The sequence below is a fragment of the Pungitius pungitius genome, chromosome 5 (genome assembly GCF_949316345.1).
Source record: "Pungitius pungitius chromosome 5, fPunPun2.1, whole genome shotgun sequence".
Classification (NCBI taxonomy): domain Eukaryota; kingdom Metazoa; phylum Chordata; class Actinopteri; order Perciformes; family Gasterosteidae; genus Pungitius; species Pungitius pungitius.
The window spans coordinates 14,878,117-14,904,614 of NC_084904.1; the positions used below are offsets into that span (position 1 = coordinate 14,878,117).

The 26,498-nt window shown below is 44.1% G+C and overlaps 1 protein-coding gene across 1 annotated transcript; it reads right to left on the reverse strand.

Moving 5' to 3' along the window:
- On the reverse strand, nucleotides 1-24,847 carry bmp1a (bone morphogenetic protein 1a). Its single transcript, XM_037481610.2, has 20 exons — nucleotides 24,670-24,847; nucleotides 17,776-17,889; nucleotides 15,516-15,641; nucleotides 15,151-15,268; nucleotides 13,698-13,876; nucleotides 13,184-13,289; nucleotides 8,420-8,544; nucleotides 6,802-6,917; nucleotides 6,578-6,680; nucleotides 6,290-6,406; nucleotides 5,751-5,896; nucleotides 5,449-5,644; nucleotides 5,092-5,217; nucleotides 4,097-4,257; nucleotides 3,765-3,945; nucleotides 3,542-3,667; nucleotides 3,279-3,406; nucleotides 2,948-3,161; nucleotides 2,324-2,574; nucleotides 1-1,246 (listed from the first exon to the last, which is right to left on the reverse strand). The coding sequence occupies exons 1-20, from the start codon at nucleotides 24,815-24,817 to the stop codon at nucleotides 1,112-1,114; spliced, it is 2,916 nt and encodes a 971-aa protein (XP_037337507.1). The 5' UTR covers nucleotides 24,818-24,847; the 3' UTR covers nucleotides 1-1,111.
- Between the last annotated feature and the right edge of the window lie 1,651 nt (nucleotides 24,848-26,498).

The following is a 26,498-nucleotide window of genomic DNA, read 5'->3' on the forward strand; positions in this document are numbered from 1 at the left end:
CATAATTCATATCTTTATTACCCCGTGTTACAGGGCACACACAATGTTCAAGTATGCCCGAGAAACTAAATGGAGCAATTAAAAAAAAAAAAAAAAAAAAAGCATAAGAGATAAAATGCATTTAAAAATAAGTGAACTGGCATTGCATTTCACAAAAATTCATAAGCTCATGATTTTGGAACAATTCACTGTAAAGTGCTAACTGGTTTGAGCTGAGAAAAGCACATGTTCCCTTTGAAAGATCATACACATTACTTTATACATGGAGGTAAAGTAATAGCAAGTCATCAGGCAAGCCATTACCAACCAGAAGACATGGACCACAATTCATTTATTAGTCCTTTAATAAGATAACTGCTTCCTTAATTTCCTTGTTAATGGTAACAATGAGAATCTTGCCACTGGTTGCCAGGGCAATGCCAATTACAAATGCTGGTGTTGTCACTGTACAGCTTTGCTTCTTTCCTTGTAATTACATGCAAATCGACTGACATACAGCATAAAAAACATCTCAAGTCAAGTCCTTCTAATCCTTTTACAGATAGCAATCCTTGAACCAAAAGGATCAGAGTCGAAGGAGAGGAGAGCAATTTTTAAGGCGTGCAGGAAACCCCTGACGTACGCCTCCTCCTCTTCCCCCCCCCTCCCCCCTCCCTGGATGAAGTTGGCTGGCCAGACAAAAGCAAGGATTTGTCCAGCTGATGCCCGACTTCCTACAGGTCCTGAGAATCCACTATTTTCCTTTGTGCCGCTCATTGGGAGGCACGTTTAAAAAAAGAAGAAGAAGAAACTAACAAAAAATATCTGGAGGGATGTGGGTAAATAACTTTACCCCCGATGTCCGCCTAAGGTGGACGTTCATCATCCACCCCAAAAATCTAACCATAAAAAGGTAAAAACAAGGTGTGCTGCGGAATGGCTTTACTCCTCACAGTCTGCGGGGGGAGCTGGAGCCCCTGGAAGCTGAGGTGCGGTTGGTGGTCTTGCGGCTGTTTGGTCGTGTCCGATTCATCTTGGTGGGCGAAGGTTTCCGAGCGTCAGGCTGGCGCCTCCCCTGGGGGCCCCTCCGTTTGCCCCTTTGCCCCGCACGGCCCCTTCCGGCCCCCGCTGGTCACTTGCGAGAATGAAGCGTGTCCTGGAACTTGGTGCTGGTGTAGCGGACGTGGAATCCCTTTTTGTTGATTGTGTCGTCGGAGCGGAACTTGATCACAATGGAGTCACCGGCCGAGTAGATCTCCTCTGGAGGCTGTCAGGAGGGACAAAAAAAAAAAAACACAGATTAGTCCCTGCTGTTCCGCTCTTCACTGAAGAAGAAAGACTTGTCACCAGCTGACACGGATGTCAAGTCAGTGACTATGACGAAGGGCTTCTAATTGCAGATGCCTGCTGCCACAGGGGCCATTCAGGGCTATTATGTATAACTATTTTTAACTTTTAATAAAATAATAAGAGGGAATAAAATGAATTGTGTGCCCAGAAAATATGAACGGGCTGTCAGAATAGTTGAATCACATGAATATTAACTCTAAACCGCATACTGAAATGTAATTAGTTTGTTGAGGTGCTCAGACAGCAGCTTTGTGGCTACGCCAAAGACGACACTGAAGTCAAAGCCAGCAAAGCTTGTGCAACCAACTGTGAAACACCAGGCCACGGATGATACATGTACAATACCGTACTTACTTACTACTATACGTAGATTATTTCAAAAGAGAAAGAAAACGGCCAACAATTTTTTAGGTGTGAGCAAACAATTATGTAGTGTGCAGTTTATCTGAGAAAAGCCGTTGTTGGGAGGCTTAATTTCAGCCCCCCAACACCATAAGGAGTTTTCGCCCTACTTTGGACGGAACTGTGTCAGTCGACCTGTTTTATGAAAAGGAATCTTGATTGAGGAGCCACTCCCTGGGGTTCTGGGGGCTGTTATGTTCTCTCCAGCAAATCATTGACAGGAACAGGCGTGAGTAAAAGGCCAGAGCTCATTATGGAAGTGTGTAAATGAAATCAAGCTGTTCTCAGACTTGAGGCAATGCGTGTTTTCGTTCCCTGCTGGCCTCGTGCTTGCAGACTCAGGGCTCAGCGTTGGCCGATTAATTCATGTTGTAACATGAATTAAACCCAGAGCAACAGGTCAACTTTAACAAAAGGGACTAAATTCTTTTACATACCGCTGGCAGAGGTCATTTAACAGCGCGACCTACAGAACCATTGCCTAAGTACTCCTGATGTTATACACCTGAAAAGAAGTGCTGTGACAAACAGGAAAAGACACCGGGATGGACAGACAGTAGATAGTAGGGGTTGTCAGGAAAAATGGCTTTACCCCCGAGCCGCAATAACGTCCCAGCCGGGGTGATTTGGTGTCAGCGCCGTCGAACAGCTCCATGTAGTCGTAGCCACAGTCCGCCTCCTCCTCGATCTCAAAGGTCTGGAAGATGAGTTCCACGCCGTAGCCCTTCTCCGCTGAGATCACCCACTGGCAGTCAGAGGCTCCGGGGTAGTTATTGTCCCCGAACTGGGCGTGGGAGAACAGGTCCTTGGTTTTGACCTCAGCCTTTAGGCGACCTCCACACTCTGGGACCAAAAAGACGTAGTTGTCATATTTTGTGAGCGGAGGCCAATGTTGAAAAAGGTACACGTTCAGCTGTCTGTACTTGTTGGTCTCTGGCTTATTTGTGGTTTCATAGTCATACAGATACAAAGGATTCTTCAACAAGCCCTGTAGTTGGATATGAGTCACAATCATTCTCCGACAGGGTGGAGAATGTTCACCAAACTAAATCATATCAAGCATTACACGCAAGACATTCGATATTTGAGTAATCAAATCTGAAAAAAGGAGCCAAAAAACACAAAAGTGATTTTACTGGAATCCTTCTCAGCTACTATTGTGTTTTTTCATAAGCAGTAATGGAAATGGAGTATTGTAAACAGTTTATATTCTTACCTGCACTATGGGAAGCCTCAAAGCCTTTCTTCTGCACAGAATTATCAGAGAAGAAGCGAACAAACAGCTTGCTGGCGCTGGAGGTGATGGGTTGGGGCTTCTTGGTGCCACAGAAGCGGCCCAGACTTGGAGCCTTCCCATCTCGGCCGTCATAGATCTCGATGTGGTCATAAGCACACTCCAGGTGGGCCTCCATGTCGAGCTCATTGAACGCCTACGACAATTACAAAATGATGAGCATGTTTGAAGAAGTCTGTAGCAATTGGTCAAGTACGAGAGCAAATACTTCAAGTATTTATTATACAGAGCGATGAGAGGATGTGACACGTACGATTTTGATGCGATGGCCTGGAGTGGTCGTGAGTGCCCAGGTGCAGGCCTTCTTGCTGGGGTATTTATCCGGCCAATTGGGGCTGGTGATGACGCCGTTCACACTGTTCACAGTGTGATCACAGCCAGCTGTAAATTTTTAAAAAAAAAAGACATCACTGAATCAAAGCCGTCCTGTTTATAAGGCTAATATGTCTGTGACTCTTATGCCTGCTCCAATGTGCTGGGACATTCAAGAGAAACACAACGCTTGCAGCGGCGGACCTTCTTTGCAGTCGTGTTTGTTGTCGTGCAGCACAAAGCCGCTCCTGCACTGACAGCTGTAGCTCCCGAAGGTGTTGACACACTCATGCTGACAGCCGCCGTTCTCCTTCGAGCACTCGTCTTTGTCTAAGGAGGCAGAGCGGACAAAACCCTGGTGACTGCTTCCTTCCTCACGAGACGGAGAGACGGCAGCGCCACGTGACATCACTGTCAGAGGACTCACCTGAGAAGAATTGTGCTTTAAAGCCTTTTTTGGAAACCGTGTTGTCCGACTTGAACTCAATGCGCATGTTGTTGTACTGGGAGGTAATCGCTTCTGGTTTCTCCGCCCCGCAGAACTTGCCGTGTAGCCTGGAATCCGCCGACAGTCCGCTGCGCACCTCCACGTAGTCGTACTTGCATACCTGGAGCACGGAAACGGAGCACGTGAACATTTTATCGTGCTTTAATTATGTAACACAAGGACGACAGGAGGGCTTGTTGCAATGACGGAGAGAGAGAGAGAACACAGAACAAACCCACCCCGTGCCGCTTCAAAATAACCACAGTGCTCACGTCATTGCCCTCAGTCTCGAAGACGTCAAAGAGCAGGGTAATGCGGTACTGCGTGGGTGCGACCAGCTGCCAGATGCAGTTCTTGTTCGGAGGGTACTCCCTGGGCCAACCCGGGCTGGTGATTGACCCGTTCAGCTTGGTGATGAAGCCTCCACATGCGGCTGCATGGAAAGCGCAACATGGGAAGAGACGAGGACAAAAATGAATCGTGTCAGCGAAGGATTGTGCTGCAAACATGTCACATGTGAAATGAAGGTCTAAAATATCCTTTTGTACGGAATGGATCGTCTCTCTGCATAACCGGCCCATGCGACTGTTACAAATACTGGTGTTGCCTCACCTGGCTATTTTTAGCTAAACTTAATCTGCAGAGTTGATCCTTGGCAACTGCCCCAGATGTTAATTTGATAAATAGATTTCAAAGTTATTAGATGTGGACAGGGTGAAATGTTTGGATAGTAAACGTCACAGTATGATTTTTACCTGCTACACAGAAGTAAGGCGGATGTTTCTTTTTTCTCTATATGTAACGCAGGTATCAGTACAGTGAGTACTACCCCCATTTGTTCTTATACCATGCAATATGATGTATTTTTGTATTGACAGAATACCCTTGTACCCTTGTGTATGCAAATGCTCCTACAGAGGAGACTCTTCATGTGAGATGTTCTATAACATTATATTTGTACAAAACCTGATGAATTCTTCATTATTTTTATATAAGACTCTTATTGAACCTTCTTTAATCGTATTTGCATGTTTAGAATTTAAAAAGTTATAACAATAAAGAAAAAATTGAGATAAAATTATTTCTTTCATTGCTGTGACTCAACATTTTAAAATCAGTGCTGCGCCAGCACAAGCATCACTGTTGGCATCTTTTCTGGCTTTTACAAAGACTATACTTAATGAATGTGGGTAGCTAATGGTCTTAAATACTTTAACATGTAACTATCACGGTGAGTAAGGCTGGTGACTTTCCTCCCTGCACTTACCCTCACAGCTGCGCTTGTCAGCCGCCAGCTCATATCCTGGGTCACAGGCACACTTGTAGCTGCCTAATGTGTTGACACAGCGTTGCTCACAGCGACCGTTGTCCGGCTTGGAGCATTCGTCCATCTCTGTAAGAAAAAGAAAAAAAAAAAAAAGATATGTTTGGACCCTTTTTGTCAGCCCCCTTGCTTACAATAGAAACATCCAAAAAAAAAAGACGGTCGCGAAGTACCGAGCGGGGGAATAAAAACATCTGAAATGGGCCAAAGATAACAAGGGACCAAGTGATTGTTTCAGTGTGTCCGATTTAACTGATGTTGACATTCTCTCTTAAGAATTTATAACCCTTAACCTCTGACCTTTGAAGAAGTTGGCAGCAAAGCCGGCCTTGTTGACGGAGCCATCTGAAACAAATTTCATCCACAGCTGGTTGGAGCTGGTTTTGATGTCGTCTGGCTTGTCGTACCCACAGAAGCGGCCCAGCAGGGGACTGCTTTCAGAGTTTCCATCACGCACCTCAAGGTAGTCATAGGCACAACTGTCGTGTCTCTCAATCTGAGGAAGGTCACAGGGTTCAAGGGGTTTGAGTTGGACATTGGCAAAAAAAAATAAAAAATCAAACGCATTTCAAACAATAATTAGAAAAGTACCAGCATCCTACCTCAAAGGACTGGAAGGTAAGGCCAACATGGTAACCCTGAGCAACAGTGATCTTCCAAATGCACATTTTGCTCGGCCTGTAGTCGTCAGGGTAGTTTGGGGACTGGATCTGGCCGCTGTCTTTCTTCACCTCCCCACCACAGATGGCTGCATGTGACGGAACAAAAAAAACAAAACAATAAAAGAAACCTCACACTGAGCTCCCTCGATAGCAATATCATCAGCACGCGCGTAAGAGGAAAAAAAAAAAAAAAGACGTGTGCTCACTGCACTGATTCACACAATGTGGTCTAGCTGAAATCAGCTCTCTCGCACGCACACACACACACCTTTGAACGGTCTGGAAACAATGGAGCGGAGTGTGAAGGCTGGCCAAAATCTGATAAATGCAGAATGAAGCGCCTGACACATCAACAGTAGGGGAGCCAAACACTGTGGATAACACTTCAGCCTCTAGGCGCGTTGTTGTATCTGTGACTGGCAATGCGTTCGGGCGGAATTGGGAATTGGGTGGCGTTAGGTCACGGAATGGATGCTTACCCTCATAAACGGCGGAGAAACCTTTTCCCACCCAGTTACTGCTGCTGCGGAACTCAATCCACAGTCTACTGTCGGTGGAAACGATCGGCTCGGGCAGCTTATCGCCGCAGAATCGACCTGAGTCAAACACACGAAAAGGAAAAAGAAGCGATTATCACAACACTGGGGATAGTTCTGAGATTCCTCTAAACAGCTCTTTATTTCATAGAAACTAAAACATACCCTAAGGGACAGAATTCCAATACATGGAAATGGACAAGAACAAACTAACAATTATTTTTGATTTACCTTTGAGAGGAGCCTTCCTCCAGTATCCATCCCGGATTTCCACATGGTCATACCAACACAAGTGGCTCCTGTACAGATCCATGGAGGTGAAGTTCAGAATGATCTTAAAAACCAAGAGAGCATGATTACCGACACGGATCAGATGCATAACATCAGTGTGAACCGTTCGTAAAGGCGGTTTTCAGGAATTTCCTGGACGATCTGGTATTTCCATAAGCTCATACCTTTTCCCCCGGTGTGACTGATATTCTCCAGATGCAGTGCATGTAGGCCGAGTATCCGTTGGGGAAGCCAGGGGAGGAGAAGTTCCCGCTGCTGTCCTGCAGACTGTCCCCACATCCTGTGCACAAACACACACAGAAAACTGCCTTTACCAACGCATCAGTGTAACAAAGGTTCTACGAGTTGTGAGCAGGACGCACTGCCACTTCGTCTTCACCTGAAAACACCAAAGCCACTTATTCAAACTACACATCAGATTTGAAGTAAATCCCCTTTTGCCTCTGAGACGGATGCTGGAGTTCTAACACCCAACTCCTTAATGTTGAAAAAGGCACATCTGCTTGCGATACTCACCCACAACCCAACACCTCAACCCTTCCCTCCCCCACCTCCTCCAGATGATGATCACACAAAGGAATCGAGACTGTGACAATTTCTCTGAGCGCCCTCTGAAAATAAACCTGGACCACTATAAATAACCGAGCCCTGTGGAAGACGTGATGCATTATGTACGCATTGCCAGTGAAAAAACACCCTTTGTTTGACTGGCAAAAACTTAAACATGAAAGTGTGAGAGAGCTAATTCGGAACCCAACTCACGGGGAGACTCGCGTCTGTCGTCTGCAGTTAATTAAGGCAGAGAGGAAATGATCCAGAGTAGATTGTATCTTCAATTATTAATCTGGGGAGCTGTCGTCGCTATTAATTAAATTGCTGCTCGTCATCTTTATTTCTGGTTGGGTTTTGAAGGAGTCAAGAAAACATCTCCGACAGTCAGTTTACATTAAATTCTTGCCTTGGGGTCTGTGCGTAAGCAATAAAACCAGAACCCCTGAGCCAAGAGTTGTGTTTAATAATGCTTGGGAGAGGTTTGCCTTTAACTAGCGCTCAGGCACACAATGGGAGATCTTTAAGCATTTATTTTTTCCAAGAACATGTGGATCTTTAGCCTCTCAACCCCCCTCCACAAAATGTGCGTCACATCATGAGTGAGTCCCCACGAGACAGAACGTGTCTCGATAGAAGAGAAAGAATGCTTGCATAGACACATTCACGGTTGAAACCCGCACCAGTAGTTCCAGCTCTGGTGAACATCACTGGGTTTAATTCATTAAGCTTTAAATGTGGTGCCTGACCTGCAATTAACTGTGTGTCATCAAATCTATTCAGCAGAAGGCGGCCCTCAACGTACATCTGTTTAAGCTATGAATTCAGTTTACTTCAACACGGTAGAATCCGCTCATCCCTGGAATGGTCGGGCTTACGTAACCCTCCTCAGTGTAACCCTCCTCGGGGTTCACGTGGCGCATGAGTCATGCTCCTAACAATCTTTTAGCCACTGCCCTCTTGAGAACAGCTGTCCCTCTGCATGTATTTGGGAAAGAGTGATGACAAACTTCCCGTCTCTGGATAGTGTTTAACCCTCATCCCGGCCTGATGCTAAAACCAAGAAAACGCACCACATCAACAGTGGATGCTAGGTTATTTCCACAGTGTGAGCTGCATCCAGAGGAGTCTCTCTCTCTCTCTGCTATGTAACACACACGTGCAAAAAATAGACTGGAGGGGAAAAAGAAAAGAAAAAACCTAAGCACAAATCATCTGTCATTTTGGTCTTACTGGAGCATTTGTAGAGTTTGCGTGCCTGTGTGATATCCCCTTTGCTCAGTCTGGTTCTCTGGCCAATGGGTGGACGCACTCCGTTCACATCGTAGCGCGGCAGGATGGTGTCCAGGAAAATCCCCCTGTGATTCAGCAAGAGAGGCTGCTGTTAATGTTGCATGAAACCCAGCCGGCGTGCACACACAATCCTTGGTGAATATTCCAACATGAATACACACCACAAAATAGATTTGCACATAGGATTAAGTGACTTACCAACAGGGCAAGTCCATCACTGTCAACACTGTAATGAACGGTTTCTAAAGTGTTCAGACTTCTAAATGACAAAGATGAGTGCTGCCAGTGTTGGCTCAACTAAACCGAATAAGGCCGTTTGACAGAAATACAGCAAATCCAACAGCGCACAAAAGAGGCATGAGGTGCTAATTATTTTATTCACTTTGCATAAACTTTTAAGCAGACATTTAAACCTGGTGACTCACATCACAAATATACATTTTCTACCATACGAAATGGCTAAATATGTCAACATTTCTTATTGTATCTCCAGTTTATTGGAATATCTTAATGTGTATTAATTACTGATCAATTATTTAGGATTCTTTCAGATCTACTCATCTCTGGCTAATATACAGTTTCAGTCATTTATGAAAATCTTGCCTGCGAAGTTGGTTTTTTTCTGAGGTTAAAGCTGACATCATTCTTAACACAAATCTGCCCTACTGATGGGACCAAAATTAAGAGCTTGAGTCCTTCTCCAGAGGAACAGTGTGATCATTATATAATCTGTATAAATCAGGTAAGGCCTCTAAGTACCATTTTAAAAAAAATAGCAGAACAGAAAGAACTGGTTTTTTTCATATTTTGGGGAGTTTTTCCTGTGCCGATGTGAGGGTTTCGGGACAGAGGATGTTGCATGTGTACAGACTGTAAAGCCCTCTGAGGCAAATTTGTAATTTGCGATTTTGGGCTATACAAAATAAAATGAATTGAATTGAATTGAATTGAATTGAATTGAATTGAATTGAATTGAATTGTTCCCCACTGCCTCCCTCACTTTGCTAGTTTATCATCTCCATTTTCCATTTCTTTCAAGGTATTGGCAAGAGATGTTCTGGCTCCTTAGTGGTTCCCATGGTGACATGCCTATCAACGCCAGGCATGTGCAAACAGAGCAGCCTGAGCTAACAGTTTAGACTCTGCCTGCCCGTCTGTGAGCTTCTAGGAGCCCGTTTGAGGGCTTTCGGTGAAAAACGCAACTGCGGCCGGTGTCACTGCAGACAAAGGGCACACTGGCAGATCTCTATTTGAGTTGGCAATGCTCCATGCAACGGTCCTGAAAAATATCTCTGGAGCAAAGGAGGAGGGGGGGGGGGGGGGAGGCAGAGTTGTGGGTCAGTAACGCACCCCAGACAAAAAGCATGGGGAGGAGGGATCAGCCCTGCTTGCCCCCCGGGAGACGAAGAAAAACATCAAGACCAGCCATGAAATCGTCCCAACAAACCACCGCAGCGGAGGCCCTGGTTTCCCACGGTGATTTACTGTAAAACACCGAGCAAACACAGAGGCTAATAATGTTCTAACAAAGAAGGACACTGGCACAGGTAAATCAGCCAATCGGCGCTCAAGAGAAAGCGCTCGGGATGACCTGTGAAAAGCTAACAGGGGCTTCTTGTGTGCCGATGCGGGTCTGAGAAACAGTCCCCGCTAGTGGCAGCCATTTCTCTGTCTTATTGATCAACACTGTTCCAGGAATTAAGAAAGGCACAGAGTAGGAGTGAAGACCGAACAAGACGGATTACCTGACACGCTTTATTTATGGGAGGGCATTTCCATGTTGCAGCAAGAGTGTAGAGCGCAAGACAAATTGGGATTATCAAGAAGTTTCTTTAAGTAAACAATTTATCAGTCACAAAATGACTCCGTGAACCTAAAAAGAGAGAAATAGCTGCTGTCTGTACGAGCTAAAATTCTGCAATAGACCCTTCAATAGTTCAGCTCTGTGAGGAGGGTTTTCAGTGGGGACACACATCACAGGCCTTGCTGTACATCGGCCTTTTTACAGTAATGGCATGGCGGATGACCTGGGAGGAGGCCCCTACACTGACTGAGTAACACAGGTCATGGTAGTACTGGTGGTGGTGGTGGTGGCGAAAAAGAAAAAAGAAATAAAGAGTATATATAGCTGACAGAGAGGGCCAAGTAAAAACAAAACGACAGCCAACAGCTGGTTCTCATATCAGAATACGCTAGTTATGATCATAGTCTGGGTTGCCTCGTCTGTGTGCCCATGTATCACATTACACCCACTCTCACTTCACGCTGTCAAAACCTCTCCTGCTTTAGGTGGACTCTCCCATTGTTGAAGAGACCTGCAGATGTCCAAAAGGTTCCCACTGAGTTTATTTACGAAACACAGAAAAGGGTCGAAATGCAGTTTAATACACAAACCTCAAGTCATATCCTGCATGTCAGCAGGCAGTAACGATAATATTTACACGACAGAAGATTGGTTGTCGGAGCTTTCGGAAATCCTCTCATGCAGGTGGTTGTTTAAAGCTCCTTTGCAGTGAGCAAAGTGGCGCTTCTCTAGTTGGAAGAATATTACTCAGAAGTTGAATCTGAGTCAACTTCTACAAAGAGGAATAGATTGGCTTTGCAGTGACTCGACTGGTGAATAAGACTTTTTAATCGACAGTATCTTGACATGACTAAAGACTAAAAATAAATTCAAAAATAAATTTGGTTTAATCTGGGTACACTGTTTTACTGTTCATCAATTTAAGTCTGTATAAATTCTATCATACACAATGTTAAAGTCATGTGATTTTATTAACTGGGCTACTAATCAAGTCGTTCTCCTGATTTGTGTCCATTCTAAATGATACGCGTCTGCGGTCAATTTGTGTGAAGAGTATTTATGGGGAGCAAGACTGAAAGAAGGTGTCGATACATTTCATTTTTAAAAAAGCAAGGTTAGTCAGGATTTGGTGTTGTTTTAAAAATAAATATCTTTACAGACCTAATGTTTGTTTTGTTTAGTATATGGTTGAGTTGGCAAAATAAATTAGTATAACTACCAATAAAAAGGGTACAAACTAATGCAAGACAACTTGTGACTGAGTCACTTTTAGTAGAGAAACAACTGGAAAATGTACGTAACCAAGGACATTTCCAAATATAGGCATATTAGTCACTTATTGTGACATAACTGCCACATTCACTGGTGAAGTACACTTGGTCTGATTTCTCATTTGCTCATATTGACGGCAGGGTGGTTAGTTTTAAAGTTAAAAAAAAAACTGCTCTCCGCCTGCTGCAGACGACATGCTGGATTTTAGTCTGTAGAGCCCTGAACCCATTCCAGCTTCTGCACAGAGTCCTGTCTGCTGGATTGTTCAGTCTATTCCTATGGAACATGTCACTAGTTGGAATGCCACCAAATATGAGAAAGCATTCCCATGGATAAAACCGTCTGAGAGTGAAGTTGATCAGATGAGCGGTTCTTGACATTTGCAAAAGAGAAATACATTATGTATAGTTAGATGTAGGCCATCAGAGGTTTACTCGAATTGTGCCTGTGAAAACATTTTTCGACCCAATATTATTATAACTGACTATTTTTTTTTCTCTCTTTTTTTAAAGTCCAACCATTTTTTACTTTGCTTGTAAGTAGCCTACGGTGAACATCATGCTACTAATCACCAAAGCCTCCTCACAGAGCCTTCAGTAGCATAATGAGCTGGTACCAGCTTTTACAAGGGGCCTAATGCAGCCTTGAAAGTAGCACATGGACATTTTGTCCTGATGAAGCAGGGCTACTGTTGCTGTGCTAGCTCAGACCGAGGACTGGTGCTGCAGCTACTGCAGGAATGGGAACGGGGAATGGGAGGGAAGTCTTAATTTGAACAGGCTGTGGGAAAGAGCAGCCACATCCTTGACAAACACTTTCACTATGGCTACAAAGACTTGGCTTTCACTATGAAAAAATAAACCAATTCAAATTATGTATTTTTTTTCCCCCTTTAGAGTTGTTGGATTTTAACAATGTAATACATTGCTCGGACCTGCTACTACTAGCTAGATGCAAAACCAACAGATCTACTCTGAGTAACTAAAGGGAAAACAGACATGTCGGATTTCTAACTACAACCTACCTCATGCAAGTGTATTTGTTTTTCCATTAAAGCAGTTTCATCTTATCCAAATAGTGCATAAATCACATTAGTGCTCAAACACTCTCCATAAAGGCCCAAATGCAATGTGAGCATTGATTGTTGAAGGGGAAAAGGTCTGCCAAAGGAGACATGGACAAGAGAATGAGTTCAAAATACAGGCTTTTTGGCTGGAACTACATTATAAATATATAAACTAAAGGACACACACTCTCTCCTTAGAAAAGAGTTTCTACATCTTTGCACTTGAACGCAAACACTGAGGAAACAATTTAGATCCAAGATAGACAACAGTGAGCCATTTCGGAACTTGATATCTGGGCTACAGGTTTCCTAGCGATTTGTTATTTGAGAATTGAGTGTTTCATTCTTCTCTTTGGGACTCTTGCCACAATACTCAGCAGCTTCCCATAGACACAGACCTGGTGCATTACACAGCTTTATACTCCTAAACCTCTAAAAGCAGAAATGGAAAATAAAGAAACGGGGTTAAAAAGGTTGCCGCAAAGTAGGAAACAGCTTTACCCGTCTCAATCCAAGACTCGTTTTTATGTCTGTGTCTTATGGGAAGGAATTTGGCTTTTACCTGGAGAATGTGTTCCTGGCATAGTGCATGATACTGTCGAAGTCATAGACCTCTCCCAAAGAGTCCACCTCCCCCGGCTCCATCTTCAAAAAGTTATACTCTTGTCCTGTGAAATGAAAAGGGAAAACAGTTGAAATATGAAGCAGAGTCATAATCTGCAACCGTATGTCACGGTAAAGACACTTTTACTAGTTTTAACACTTTATGGGTCTACAAGAAAAAAACGATAATTTTTCAGTCAGATTTTATGCATTTTAGGATGACAAATGCTTCGACATTTCACATTTCACAGCAAAAATTGGAATAAGCTGGCCCGGATACTGACTGTCACGATCAGCTGTTTATATGCCGTTGACCGGTTCTATAAACACTTGAAGGCTGAGGATGAGCGTACACCCCACTGGTGTTTTTACCATCCTAGCCCAGACTTTCTGTGTGTACAAATGTGTTACTTTCATTATTTTGAATCTCTCCAACATTATTGCTGAGGGATCGATGAGACCTGTGCTCCTACCTGGTTGAATGTTGTCTCTGATGATGCTGACGTGTTCGTCTCGGTCGGGCCGTGTGTGTTCGTGCCAGAAACCAATCACATGACCCAACTCGTGCACCACAATGCCAAACTTGTCGCAGTTTTTTCCAATGGATATGGCCTGAGGGCCCCCGCCGCGACGACCCACATAGGAGCAGCACCTGTGAATCAGCAGCAAGACACACACACGCAAACACACAGTGTTAACGAAGCCTAGACTTTGGTGGAAAATGCAGAGGGAGTCCAAAGAAAAACAAAAAAACGTAAATCGTTCTCTTGGGGGGAGAAGAAGAAAGAATGTCACCCGGTAGCGCTGTACAAATAAAAATGGAGCTTGTAATGAGAGCAACATCATCTCAACAACCTCTGGTCTGTTTTACAAGGGAGCCGTACCAGGTGACCCGTCACACACACAGCAGTGACATTCATTCATCCGTCTGCCAATGCAACTGCTGAGTGCGCCGGTGGAAGCTGGCTGCAGCGCTCCATCTCAGCGTGACATGAAAGGTTCAGTGTGGGAGTTGAGAGAGCACACACACACACACACACACACACACACACACGGCCCTGTGGGCCAGACAGCCGCTCTTTAATTACTGCGAGCCAGGCCAGGCTCTCCTGAGACACGCCTTGAACTTTGCAGGACAGATGGGGGCGCGCTGAATATGCAGCGGAGCCGAGCCTTCCCACTGCTAACCACTGCCGCCTGCGTGGATAATGCCATCCCTGTTGCTCCAGGGACCGGTTACCAAGATAAAAATGGCAACTAGAAAAGGCTCATTTCTTCGTTAGCTGCATCCACTTTCTGTTAAGTGGGTTGTGTGGGTTGACACACATCAGTGGGAGAGGTACACAGTGTATAGTGACATCATGGTTCCAGCTTGTGGTTAAAATCTATGCGAGTTTTAAACATGGGAAGTGGAAATGTTTTCTATTTGTGTGTCCCCTGGACAGCTCTCTGATAGAAACAGCTTGGCCATCTTTTTTACCCTCAAAAGCATTCCTCAAATTAAAAGTTTGAACTAGTTTGTGTTCCCAGTAGCAGCAAATATTTCACCGCAAAATTAAAAAGAGCCCCGCACACCCAAACAGGTTGTCCATAGTCGCTTAGCAACAAGGACAGCCACAACTAGAACTTTGCCAAATGCTGAGTGGACACTGAGCCCAACTCAGCGAGTCCAGTAAACAGTATATTATTGAGGAAGATGATGAAGGCTCGGAAGCAACTATGTGCAACCACGTTTGACAGAGGTGCTCAGTGACTGTTGCAGCGACGATGAGCCACATTGGATGAACAATGGTGAAAGGCCGCTGAACAGAGAGGACGGAGAAGCACTAAGGCGCTAAATAATTAGCTGTAGATAACGAAGCTCATCGGCGGCCGACCATTGTTCGGTTCCTGCACGCGGGAGGTAAAAAACACCCACTGACTCACCCACATGGTCGGTAGGTGAAGACAATATAGCTTTCTTCCAGTGTCCTCTCAACAAAGGTCACACAGGTGTGCTTCTCCCAGTGCCGCATGGCTTGCCGGAATATTGCCCGCTGGCTGCCTGAATAGGACGACAGAGAAGGTGAGATCAGTGGAGCTGAGGGGAGCCATACACACACACACACACACACACGCACACAGAGAGTTACTGGAAATGGAGTCTGTTGACATCCTGATGGAAACTTGAATTAATGTTGCATTATGACACACTACATCAGTGCAAAGATGACGCCTTGGTGCTTGATTTTCCGTGTATTTGAAAGCATTCGTGGTGAAAGACAATCATCAAGTAAATCATCGTTACTTACCGCTAAAGTTTCCGCTGATGACATAAGGAATAACACCTTCGGGCCAAACACGTTCAGGTCTGGAGGTGGCAGCCCTTTTGTTGCGGAGTGAACCTCGACCATTTTGGCTACTCTGGTTGGTTGATCCTTAAGATGTCAAATACAGACAACAAAAAGGTAAATACATTCCTCCGTCCGACGTTTTTAAAAATTAACAGTATCAGAATCCAAATCAGAAACATTCGCTATGTTGGCGATACATGGAACGAAAATAGAATAATTTACAAGTAAAAAATAGAATATAAAAAATGCAAAATAAATGACGACAGATGACAAGAGCCTTTTATCCTAAATCTACAGGACACTGTTACAAGGTTCGATGCCATTCAGATAGGATTTTTTTTATTTATTTCTGAAGTTACATATACACCCATAAATTGACAATAGTCCAAAGAACATAGTCTTCCCATTTTGCATTCATTATTTTCTTGAAGATTGATCATTTCTTTCTCCAAAATAGATTCACCATTTCTATGTCACTCAAACACACATAAATGCAGAGTAACCATGGCGACTAAGCTCCAACCTGGTGATAATAAGAAATGCATATTTTATAGAACAAGGTTTAATCATGACCCTAATTTTATATTCTGTTGTGGGTTTTCAAATGACTTAACGATGCAATTTTGGGGCTAAATTGGTATTATATCTATATATGCTGTTAAAAGGCTAACTCCTTTTCTATGAGAAGAAATGGTAAATGGGTGAAAAGAGAAACGCATTCTGAAGTCTGATGATTGAGGTAAATGACTACGGACCTTTAAATAGAGTTTACGTAGATCAGGAATTGAATGGGAGTTCTTTTTAAGCTACACATTTAACACTTGTGTAGAAAGACGATATTCTCTGGTAAAGAAGGGAAAGTCCGATGAGGACAAAACTGCAGCAAAAACAAGTACATTTACATCTGGTTTGAGTACATCCTGCACATGGGCTGTTGCTCCATAACAATACTTGGAGTCGTGCCACTACGAGCACTCAGCTTTTCTAAGGAATCGGGATTAAAGTGAGAGCCAAAGTTGGAACAGCTTTTTAAAATTTTGCTGAACCATGTGTTCTGTGTCCATGTTCTGTCGAATTTCAGTCTGCAAGAGTAGATCTTAGCAGCCCGGTGAGATCAATTAGCACAAACACTTGCACGTGTTGAGGAAAACGTTGATAACAGCCAGATCTGCTGAGCTAAGTGATAAGAAAATGCTGCGGAGACTACACTTGTGACAAGATGTGTTAATTACAATAGTAGTATTTAATTTACCACCGTTGTTCATATTTAGGCATGAGGGACTTTAGGTCAAAGGTTTTATTTGTTGCTATTTTGATTGTTATTTATGCTCTTTGAAGGAAGGAAGAAAGAGGCAGCTGCTGAGTTTTGGTTTAGAAGGTCATAGTCCAGTGAGGTGACAGGACAGCATTGGGATTTAAATACTAAAATTGAAGAAATATAATTTTACCAATTTGTGAAAAGAAAGTTGAGATACTTCAATATAAAACACGACTGAAACGTGCTAAATACAACAATGTATAGAGGTTTCCTTGAATAATAATCAGCATTTACATCTGTCTAAGGTGATCTGGTATTTAAACCAAAGTGACCGAATTTCTGTCTAGGGTATAGGGTTTTTCATATTTAACACTAAAGTATCCTTTCCTCTACAAAACGATTAGATGTGCAGTGACTAACCCGCTTAAGCGAACCTATTGCTATTTAGAGATACGTGCGTAGACACATTCGGTCTCTGTTGCAGTTCAAAGCCACGAGTCTCCACTCAGCGCTCTCCTGAGGCGGCACCACTAGTCTTTAAATCAATATCACCCCCTGGATATTTTGATTGCAGTAAATAGGTTCTAATCCTGTAAAACGTTTTCGTTCCTCTTCAAGCTCATTAACTCCCGTGAAAAACAGAAAATGATTACTATTCAAGAGCAAACCGCACCGTGCACATACTTGTTGGTTCATGTTCACCTGTAGTTTGCAGGGTTGTGAAGCTCGTTGGTCCCTGCTAACTCACGGCTGTTCCTTAAATGCTGCTTTTTATTTTAACAGCAACATTTAAGTTGACTAAGCCTTTCAATTACTCTTGAACCTGGTTATACAAGCGTGGTGAGAATAGTCACAATAGTGCTTTCCGACAGGTGCTGCTGCAGACTCTGGGAAACGAACCATGTTCATTTCATCCGCAGTGTAATTGCCAAACATTTACATTTCTTATATTGTTGTTACCTGTGTCTGTATGATTAACAATCTGGACAGTTCTCTGCGCCAAATCGATTATCCTGTCCACTTTAAACAATCGCAGGTCCTCCTCGTCAAGAGCAATGTCTCCCAGAAAGGCAGCTGAAAGAGACAAGAGATGGCACATGTCAGACGAGAGGCACAATGTGGGGCGGAGGTCCGAGCCGCCATGTGGCTTCAAGCTTTTCCTGCTGCCCAGACAGCGCAGGCTGCATAGAAACCCAGTCAAAGTACTGATGGAAGGCCAAGAGCGAGTGAAACAAATATTAAAACAGCTTTCCTTTCTCCCCGTCCTTAATCTGCTTACTCTTCCATTGCAGGGAAAAAGACATTGAGAAACTGGCTGCAGCATCTGGACTCCAAATTGTAGGAAATAAAAGTAAGTAGCATATTGTACATGCAATGAAGAGAGAGCATGAACTCACAAACCTCACCAGGATTAATTGAGCCAAGTTAAACTCTGATGTGAGCAAACAAGAAAAAACACTCTGTGCTTTTGCCGTTGAGGGCGTTCATGGGAGCTAGCGGACATGATACAGTGAGCCAGTGACACACTCTCAATGGAGTAATATGGGTCACCTTGAACAAGTAATAGCTCTTCAATGAGGCCAAGGAGAGAGAAAAATAACCCAACAGTCCCACTTTATGAGGAATGCGCTGTAAGGGATCCCCACGGGCCCCGTTGCTTTGCACGATAAGCCGGGACTCTTCTCCGCAGAGACAGGGAGTCACTTTTACAGCCATTTAACACCAGCACCGATTTATGGCCCGGCTCGAATGCAGGAGTTTTGGGGTGCGGGGAAAGAAGGGGCCAAGGGGGGAGGGAACAGGAGGCGACAACGACAGCGGAAAGGGAAGAGAGGAAGAAGACATATCCTCTGTGTCCTCACCGCACCTCTGAATAGGGAGGGCAGATGTGGAGCGGAGAGAAAATGACAGCCCTCTGCTGTGTGTTTGGAGGTCAGCGTGGCGGAGGGCAGGCCGGCGCAGATGGGAGTTCAGGGCAGTGATTAACAGTAGGTGCTTGTCAAAAGTTTGAACCTGTAAATCTCCAATGAGTCGCGCAGATGGAAGCTACCATAACTGTTAAAGAAGCCAATATGTTTAGATCATCTTATTTGTAGAGAAATAAAAGCCAGCATTTATTGTTCTTCGAGAATGCATCAAAAACATTGACAGGAAAGATCTTCTTGTCTCTAGCAAACCTATAAAAGACAAAAAAGGTATGATAAGCAAAGCAGATTTTTTTGTTTTTGGGATTAAAGGCTAATGACTATAAGAAAAAGGTGCAGATCACAGCAGACAAGACAGGGCATGCTCTGAAGATGGGTTTAAATTCCAGAGGTTAAAAGGAATCCTTTAAAAATTGTGCTCACAAAAAAACCCCACTAATTCACTCCAACCAAATCCCGAATCAGCACTCATCCTGACAGCCGTTCCCCGAAACACCACTCATCGCTTCTTCTTATCAGATCAGAATCAGTTTATTGTTAATGTACATGTATACGAGGAGTTGGGACAAGTAACACTAAACATGCCGCAATACTGACACTCATCATTCCAAAAGAGAAAATAGGAACATTTACAATAAGGATTATGTTAAGACATGCAGTTGTAACTGTATTTTAGTGTAGGATGGCTGAGGTGATTACAGCGGGACATTTTCCCTTCTGCTGTCCCCCCTTTTTTCATTTGATTCCCAGAACTGACGGAGCACTGAAAAGAACAGACAGTACGTGTTTCCTAGTTACTGCCATATAAGGCCTTAAGCACGGAGAAGAAATATCCAAAACAACTCTATGAAACTCCTTTTCACTCTGGTTTGACTGAAGAATATTAACCCACAATTTAAGAAGACATTTCATCCCCCCCCCCCCCACATTGAGTGCTAACTCACCATATTAGCAGTGCTATGTGGCCAAACAACGATAAGCAGGCCGTCTCCCACCCCCACGGAGGTTCACAGAGGGCTGCGCTCGCTGCCCAATCATCCACCTCCGTGTCGCAGAGGCCGGTTAATCCGCAGTGTCATTGTTCTCAGACAACAGTGGAGATTGAAGTGAGCAAATGCACAACACGGCGGCATTAGGACTCATTTCCCCCCCGGGCACAGCGGTCGTCGTGGAGACGCTGTTGCAGGTTTTACGGAGAGACTCGGGGGGGGAATTGTGAATTAATCCCCTTGTTTCCTGGCTTTAATTATCCATGGAGGCACGGCTTCAGGGAATCTTTTGTGGACAACTATAGGCTGAGATTGAGGGGAAGCAATGGAGGAAGGTAAAAACGCTGATGTGGTGACAGAGCACAGTAATGGGACGAGGTACGAACACAGAGCAACGTGTGTGTTGTGCTGTAGATTAAAACTCACAGAATGTGGCAGATGGCAACATTATCCATCACCTAAATCACCACAGCTGCAGCTGGAATAATAATATCTGTTCGTTAGGTAATAATATTAGCTGCTGTTGTTAGATGCCCATTTTATAGTGAGAAAACAATGTAAACAACGTATGTATTCTCAAACTAATGACCCTGAATGAAAGGGAGACCTGTCAATGTAAATCCGTTGAATTTCTTTTGTTAATCTAAACCATCAAAAATCATTCTGATCTCAGATTGTCCCCCTAATCAGTCAGCGCATCCACTCAGATTATACATGACATCTCAATCAAATTAATCCCATTGATTCGCGCAAGGCCCTCCCCTCGTTTTCTGCCGCGTCAAATACTCCAGGACTACTGCCACAAATCCCCTTCCGCAAACACAGACCACGACATCTGCCACTGAAACCTGCACAAACATTAATACTAAGCCACCAGCTTATATTTAGAAGGCCAACTCCTCTGCGAGCCCATGTTTCACTCCTGGGCGTGCCCATAGAGATGTTTAGACAGTCCTCCCAGATACAGATGAGAACGACTGGCCAATGTGTAAGCCTGGAACGCATCACAATACCCCAGCACTGCCTTTCACAGCCGCTGTTTGGTGACAAACGCAGCATTTTAATTCAAATGGAGGCCAATAATGTGTTGCCCTCAGGTGAGGATCACTTTTCAGGTTTCATTATGTTTAGGAGGAGAGATTGAGGCGAACGTACAAATGTTTCAAGCTGTAGTCCAAGCGGAATTATTTTCCATTGAAATTCTGAAGTCTCATCAGAGCCACAGCCGAGATCCAGTCACCACACTGCAGCGTCAGTCCTACGGGCAAAGTGAGAGCAGCTTTAGCCGCTAAAGGGCACACAGCAAGATCCTACCTCCCCTTTAATTTCACACTCCATCAAGCCCATTAGCAGATTGGAGTCCACAGCTCAACCCTGCCACCGATTACTGAGGCCCACTATCGCCCGTATCAAGCCCCTGTAATGACTTATCAGCTTGCCAGCTATTGGTCGTTCAATAACCGTCAACGACAGAGCGTTTAAGCTGATGAATAATTCATTGACACACCGCAGGGATTTTCTCCTTTTGACAAAAAAAAGTTGTTGTGTTGACCCTCCAGGCGTCGTCTTTGTGGTTTATAGGAGCAGACTGAAACATGCTGATACATCTGGAAAGAATCAAATGTTCAAAGCAAAGTTTAAGCAGGTGTGTGGATTAACTAAATCTGGAAGCTTTTCAACACTTTCCATAAACAATAGCTATCTTTATTCACCACAGTCGGAGGAAACAAAGAAAAATCCATCCAGATGAACTGCAACGTAGCGCAGATGAATCATTTAGAATGAAAAAAACCCCACACACACTGAATAATGAAGTGACTGGTAAACTCCTCATTCTAATAGGCTAAATGGCTCATTCAAGCCATTTAAATACGTTCTACCAAGCATTTGTTGTTATTTAGGCTCCGGAACCAGTCTTAAAACGTAATGCAAGATTAGCAATGACAAAAAACACATTGTTCTAACTAACGGACTGCCATCGTGCCAATAGATTTGGCTCCCTAATCACCTGAACCCTGCAGGGAGAGAAGTGGCAGGGGGTCCTTTAATGTGTGCACAAAAATTAAAAAAAACACGTTTGAGCCAAGCGGCCTGCATTTCATGATAAAAGAAAAGCATCTGCCCGAGTGTTGCTTACAGGCCCGATCGTGAAGTTCAACAAACGGCACTAACGCGCTGCCAGAGCAGCAGGGAGGGAGTAACGAGGGTCCTCTGCTTCGAGTGGCTGACATTTTCAGGGATTTAAATCGGTAAAAGCTTCAAATCATTGTTAGCGAAAAAATAATTTGTTGAGTTTTTTTTTTTTTTTTAAATGGGGAAAATCACATGTCAGATGGGTAGAGGACATCACCGTTGACGGACACAGAGCTCGTGGACGCAGCTGGGGGGGGGGGGGGCGGGGCCTGCAGCTGAGGATGCAGCAGCACAGGAAGACGGCGTCAAAGCTCGAGCAGGAGCCTGCATCGAGATGTTTGCTTCATAATTTAATGCACACACGTCACTGTTTTCAAGATTATTATTTCAGCGGAGCAGACAATGAAGGTTACTGCTTCTCATCTATTTTTCATTTGGAAAAAAAGCAGATCTTATCTCAGAGGCTTGTTAGAGCCTTAAATAACTTTCTGGGATGCTGCCAGATTGAGTTCAGCGAACTAAGGAATTTTCCACTGGTTCCCTTCCTTAAGAGATGACACCACTTGAGTGCTTCCATGCACATTTCTATTGTTTCACGTGATGGGTCATCTAATTCTTTGTAAACCTTTTTTAGGGATTTAGTTGACTGTTGCAACAAGAAATTATGAACTTTGATTAGTATGAGTTGATGATATAATATGGGCTCTATTTGGTCAATGGGCCAACTGACCAGCCATCACAAATGAAGTGGCACGGAAAGGTTTCATGTCATATGTCCTGAATGCACTCGCCTTTCAAGACATTTCGGCTGTTAGAGGAATAAGACTGTTAACCAAGGACAGCGTAGAGGACAAGAAAGAAATGCACGCCTAACAAAAAGCTACTGCGCAGGATGCTGTGAGCATTTTTCCTGGGCGGACCAAAAACTGCTGACCCTGAGGCCACGGGGAGTGATCAGATGGACTCAAGCCAAAAATATATATATATATAAAAAGAGTAAATCAATAATCCAGGAATTCTGATCTACTAGTATCGGGTTGACTGAAAAATGTTGTCTCTCAGCAGAGTGAGGGGTAAAGGGAGAGGAGACATCTTGGACATGTCCCTCATGCTTTAATGCCAAAATGTAATTTTATAAATAAATTAGTAAATATCTTCGGATTTATGATTAATGCGTTTTCACCTTGAAGGTTTTGAAAGTATACATTTTAGTACGAGAGTCCGAACACACGTGCCCTCCTTATTGTTTGTCTCTATGCTTTCACTGGTTTCCCGGTTTTAAACGTCTCGATTGTGGGCATCATATGGTGACTTAGGAAAAGGGTTCACAAAGGGCACAAGATGTCTGCCCCTCAACGATTTGACAGTGGGACACAACTAAACCCTCGCGGAGTTAGGGAGCGCGCCTCAAAGTCTGTGAGACCATCAGGGTGGAGATTAAAAGACAAAAATCAACCCTGAAGTCCCAGATGAGTCATTTCCGTGGAAACAAAGATAATACTATTTTTTGAAATACACACCCTTTGCTAGTTTACCCTGAAGTCTATAAAGGAGAGACATGACCATTTATCCATCCTAGTGATGCAAAACAATCTGGAAAAAACATTTTAATTACTCTAATTAATCAAGGAATTAAAATGAAGCAACATTTTCACTGACTTGGCACGTGACTCATCTGCAGCCTGACAGGGCCATTTTTATGTAAAGCCACACCACCCATGAAACACAATCGCTTCGCCACTTAGTCTTCAGAGGAAAGATGAAGAAAAACGACACACAGACAGGTAGGCAGGTAGGTAGGCTAGAGTTGGGGGATTGGAATTGTTTTGTTTTTTTAAGTGACAGCCTCATCAGAAAAAATGTTGATTTTTGTCAATTGCCAAATCGGTGAGCCTTTCCCAGACTTTAGAGGTCATGAGTGAAGCCAACTCTTTGTATCTGTAACCGGAATACTTTCACCAGATGGAAAACACAATCTGTTCAAACTCCCCCCAAAGGGATTTGGCAAGACAGTGAGTTCACAGCACGCGCACGCACACACACACTCACGCGCGCGCGCACAGGATTGCAATGACAAGTCAGATTCGACACAGAATTGGAAAATAAATAAATGCAGCGCTCACTACAGCACAAAATATACAGTAACAGGCTTACTTTGAGCCTTACTTCTTCATGTTTGCATCATGTCTAAGCTCCACTGTACTTTCATCTCTCCCCTCCTCCACCTTGTTTTAGTGGCCGTGTGAGAAGCCGGTGAAGGAGGAAGAAAAGAAGAAGAAGAAAAAACTATTTGTGCTTTGACAAAAACCGACCCGAAAGGGAGCAGAAATCATTCCTTTGACGATATAACAGCACAGCGCCTGCAGGGGCTTTATCATCAATCGAATAAAAATGATAGAAGTGAATTTGCTGCAGACATTTGACTAAGCAAAACTTTTTTTTTCTTTTTAAGTGTGGAGCAACGCATGCAGACGCTCGCGCACTATTTGATTCGCTCGAGCCTTCGCGGCCGCTCAGCTGGGTTTATCCGAGGCGACTCGGCGCGTGCTTCACGGGTCTCAAACTGCACGAACTGTGTCACTCTGCGCGAAGCCAAAAACGCACACAATGTTCCCTCGAGCCTTTAAAAAAAAAACAACAACTAACATCCACCGCTGTCATCTCTCCAAAGAGCGGGTCTCGCGCCGAGCTCCGCGAGGAGAGCTTCGTGGCGTGTGTCCACGTTTAAAAAAAAAAGGAAAAGAAAAGGTGAATCACAGCGCACAGCTTCTGCAAACAAAAAAAGAGGGGGGAAAAATAAACCTCACCAGCTTTACAGGGATCCTTATAGTCGATCGGCTCTGATGTGGCACCGGACTCCACATAGTAGCCCGGATCAATCGCCTCCAAATCGATCGCAAATACCACGCCGAGGAAGAGCAGGAGACACCAACATCTCGCCGTGAGGTCCATCATTGTGGTGGGGGAGACGGCGAAAGGCGAGGGCTATAGGTAGAAGCGGAGAGGGGGACGGAGGGAGGGAGGGGACGGGAGGGAGTGAGAAGAAGAGAGAGAAAATGGGAGGGGTTTTCTTTGGAGGGGGCGGGGGGGGGGGGGTGCGACGACATCCCACCGGAGGGCGGGTTTTAAATCCAGCCTCTCTCCGGTGTGTTCTTTGGGGGGGGGGGGGGGGGGGGGGCAGAGTGCAGAGGACTGCCTGAGGGAACTTTGATGATCTGGCAGAAGATGAAGATGCCTCATTACGCAGTGAGGCTCCTGTGTATTTGCATTGCTCCACGAGGGGCCCCTGCAGCGCGTGCACGGGACTGTGATCTGTCCCCCCGGTGTCTCTTTGTGAAGCAGGATTAGTGGGGACAGAGTCCCGCCCGCTGTTTATACTCCACGTTAATTCCATTATGAATGGACCAACGGAGTCATGTTTTACTCGCTGGGTGAGCGCTTAATGAATGAAGTCAATTTGAATCTCATAGTAGTTATAAAAGTATATGTGAAGCTGTACCTATATGACAAATGGTATGTTTATTTATGCCGGTTGTATTTGAGTTGAATCAAAGCTGTATGCACGCAAGTTCCCTTCTTCACTTTCTTTTTTCTCCTTTTTGACAATCAATCCATTATAACGCACGTGCGCCCTCGACATCAGGCGCCCACTCGTGCTATCACGCGCACGCACGCACGCACACAAACAAAACAGACTGAGCTCGATCTTTACTTGCACATAAATATAAGCATCCCTGAGTAAACTGTCATGATTGGAGCACCACCTGTTGGCAATCGATGGTAGATTACACGTGGACTAAATGTAAATACAGGTCCATGTCGTCATCATCTCGGTCTGTTTGGCAAATTTATAGTTTCGTTAATGTATCATTTGCAAGACTTCATTCAATATGGATAACTTTTAATAAATCAAATCGGTTTTCTATTGTTTTCTCATATTGTCTGATGTCTATTGACCTTGCATATAAACATCTGTGAGTTAACAGATGCACATGCAGTGTAAAGTAGATCAACTTTAAACTACTATTGTCCTTTATGTAGTTGTTAGTATTGGCTAGATATGCACAGGGGCCATCCTTCATTAAAAGCTGTTTTTTGCAACAGTTTATTACTGCCATGTTTAATCCATCTAATTTTAGCTGTGCTGTATATCCAATGTATTCAGAAATGACAGAATAAGATGGATTTAAAGGATGGATCTAAATGGTGAAGATTGCATTTTCCAGTCCCGCTGGATTTTAAAGGCTTTACAAACTCATTCATGTGGAAAATAACAAAACCGTAGCCTGGATATAGAGACTTCAGCTTGAATATCTGCTGCTGGAGACGGGAGGCTACGTGCCAGCAGCTCTGTTGATCTCTGACTGGCATCCGTTATCCTGTCCCTGCCTATTACAAACACAGCCTGGCTTATATAAGAGGGAGGAGACCCACTCTTCTCTTTATCTTATCTGACTGCTGCTTATGTGTGGAACTTAAGACAGATGAGATGAGTGGGCTGTATTTATGTTGTTGCTGTAAACACAGCAGTATAACTATTGTGCATGGCAGCATGCACCTTCATTACATTTGCAATCAGAAGTTTCTTAGCTTGCTCAACACAGTGTTGAACAAACAAGCCCAAATATTTAGATTT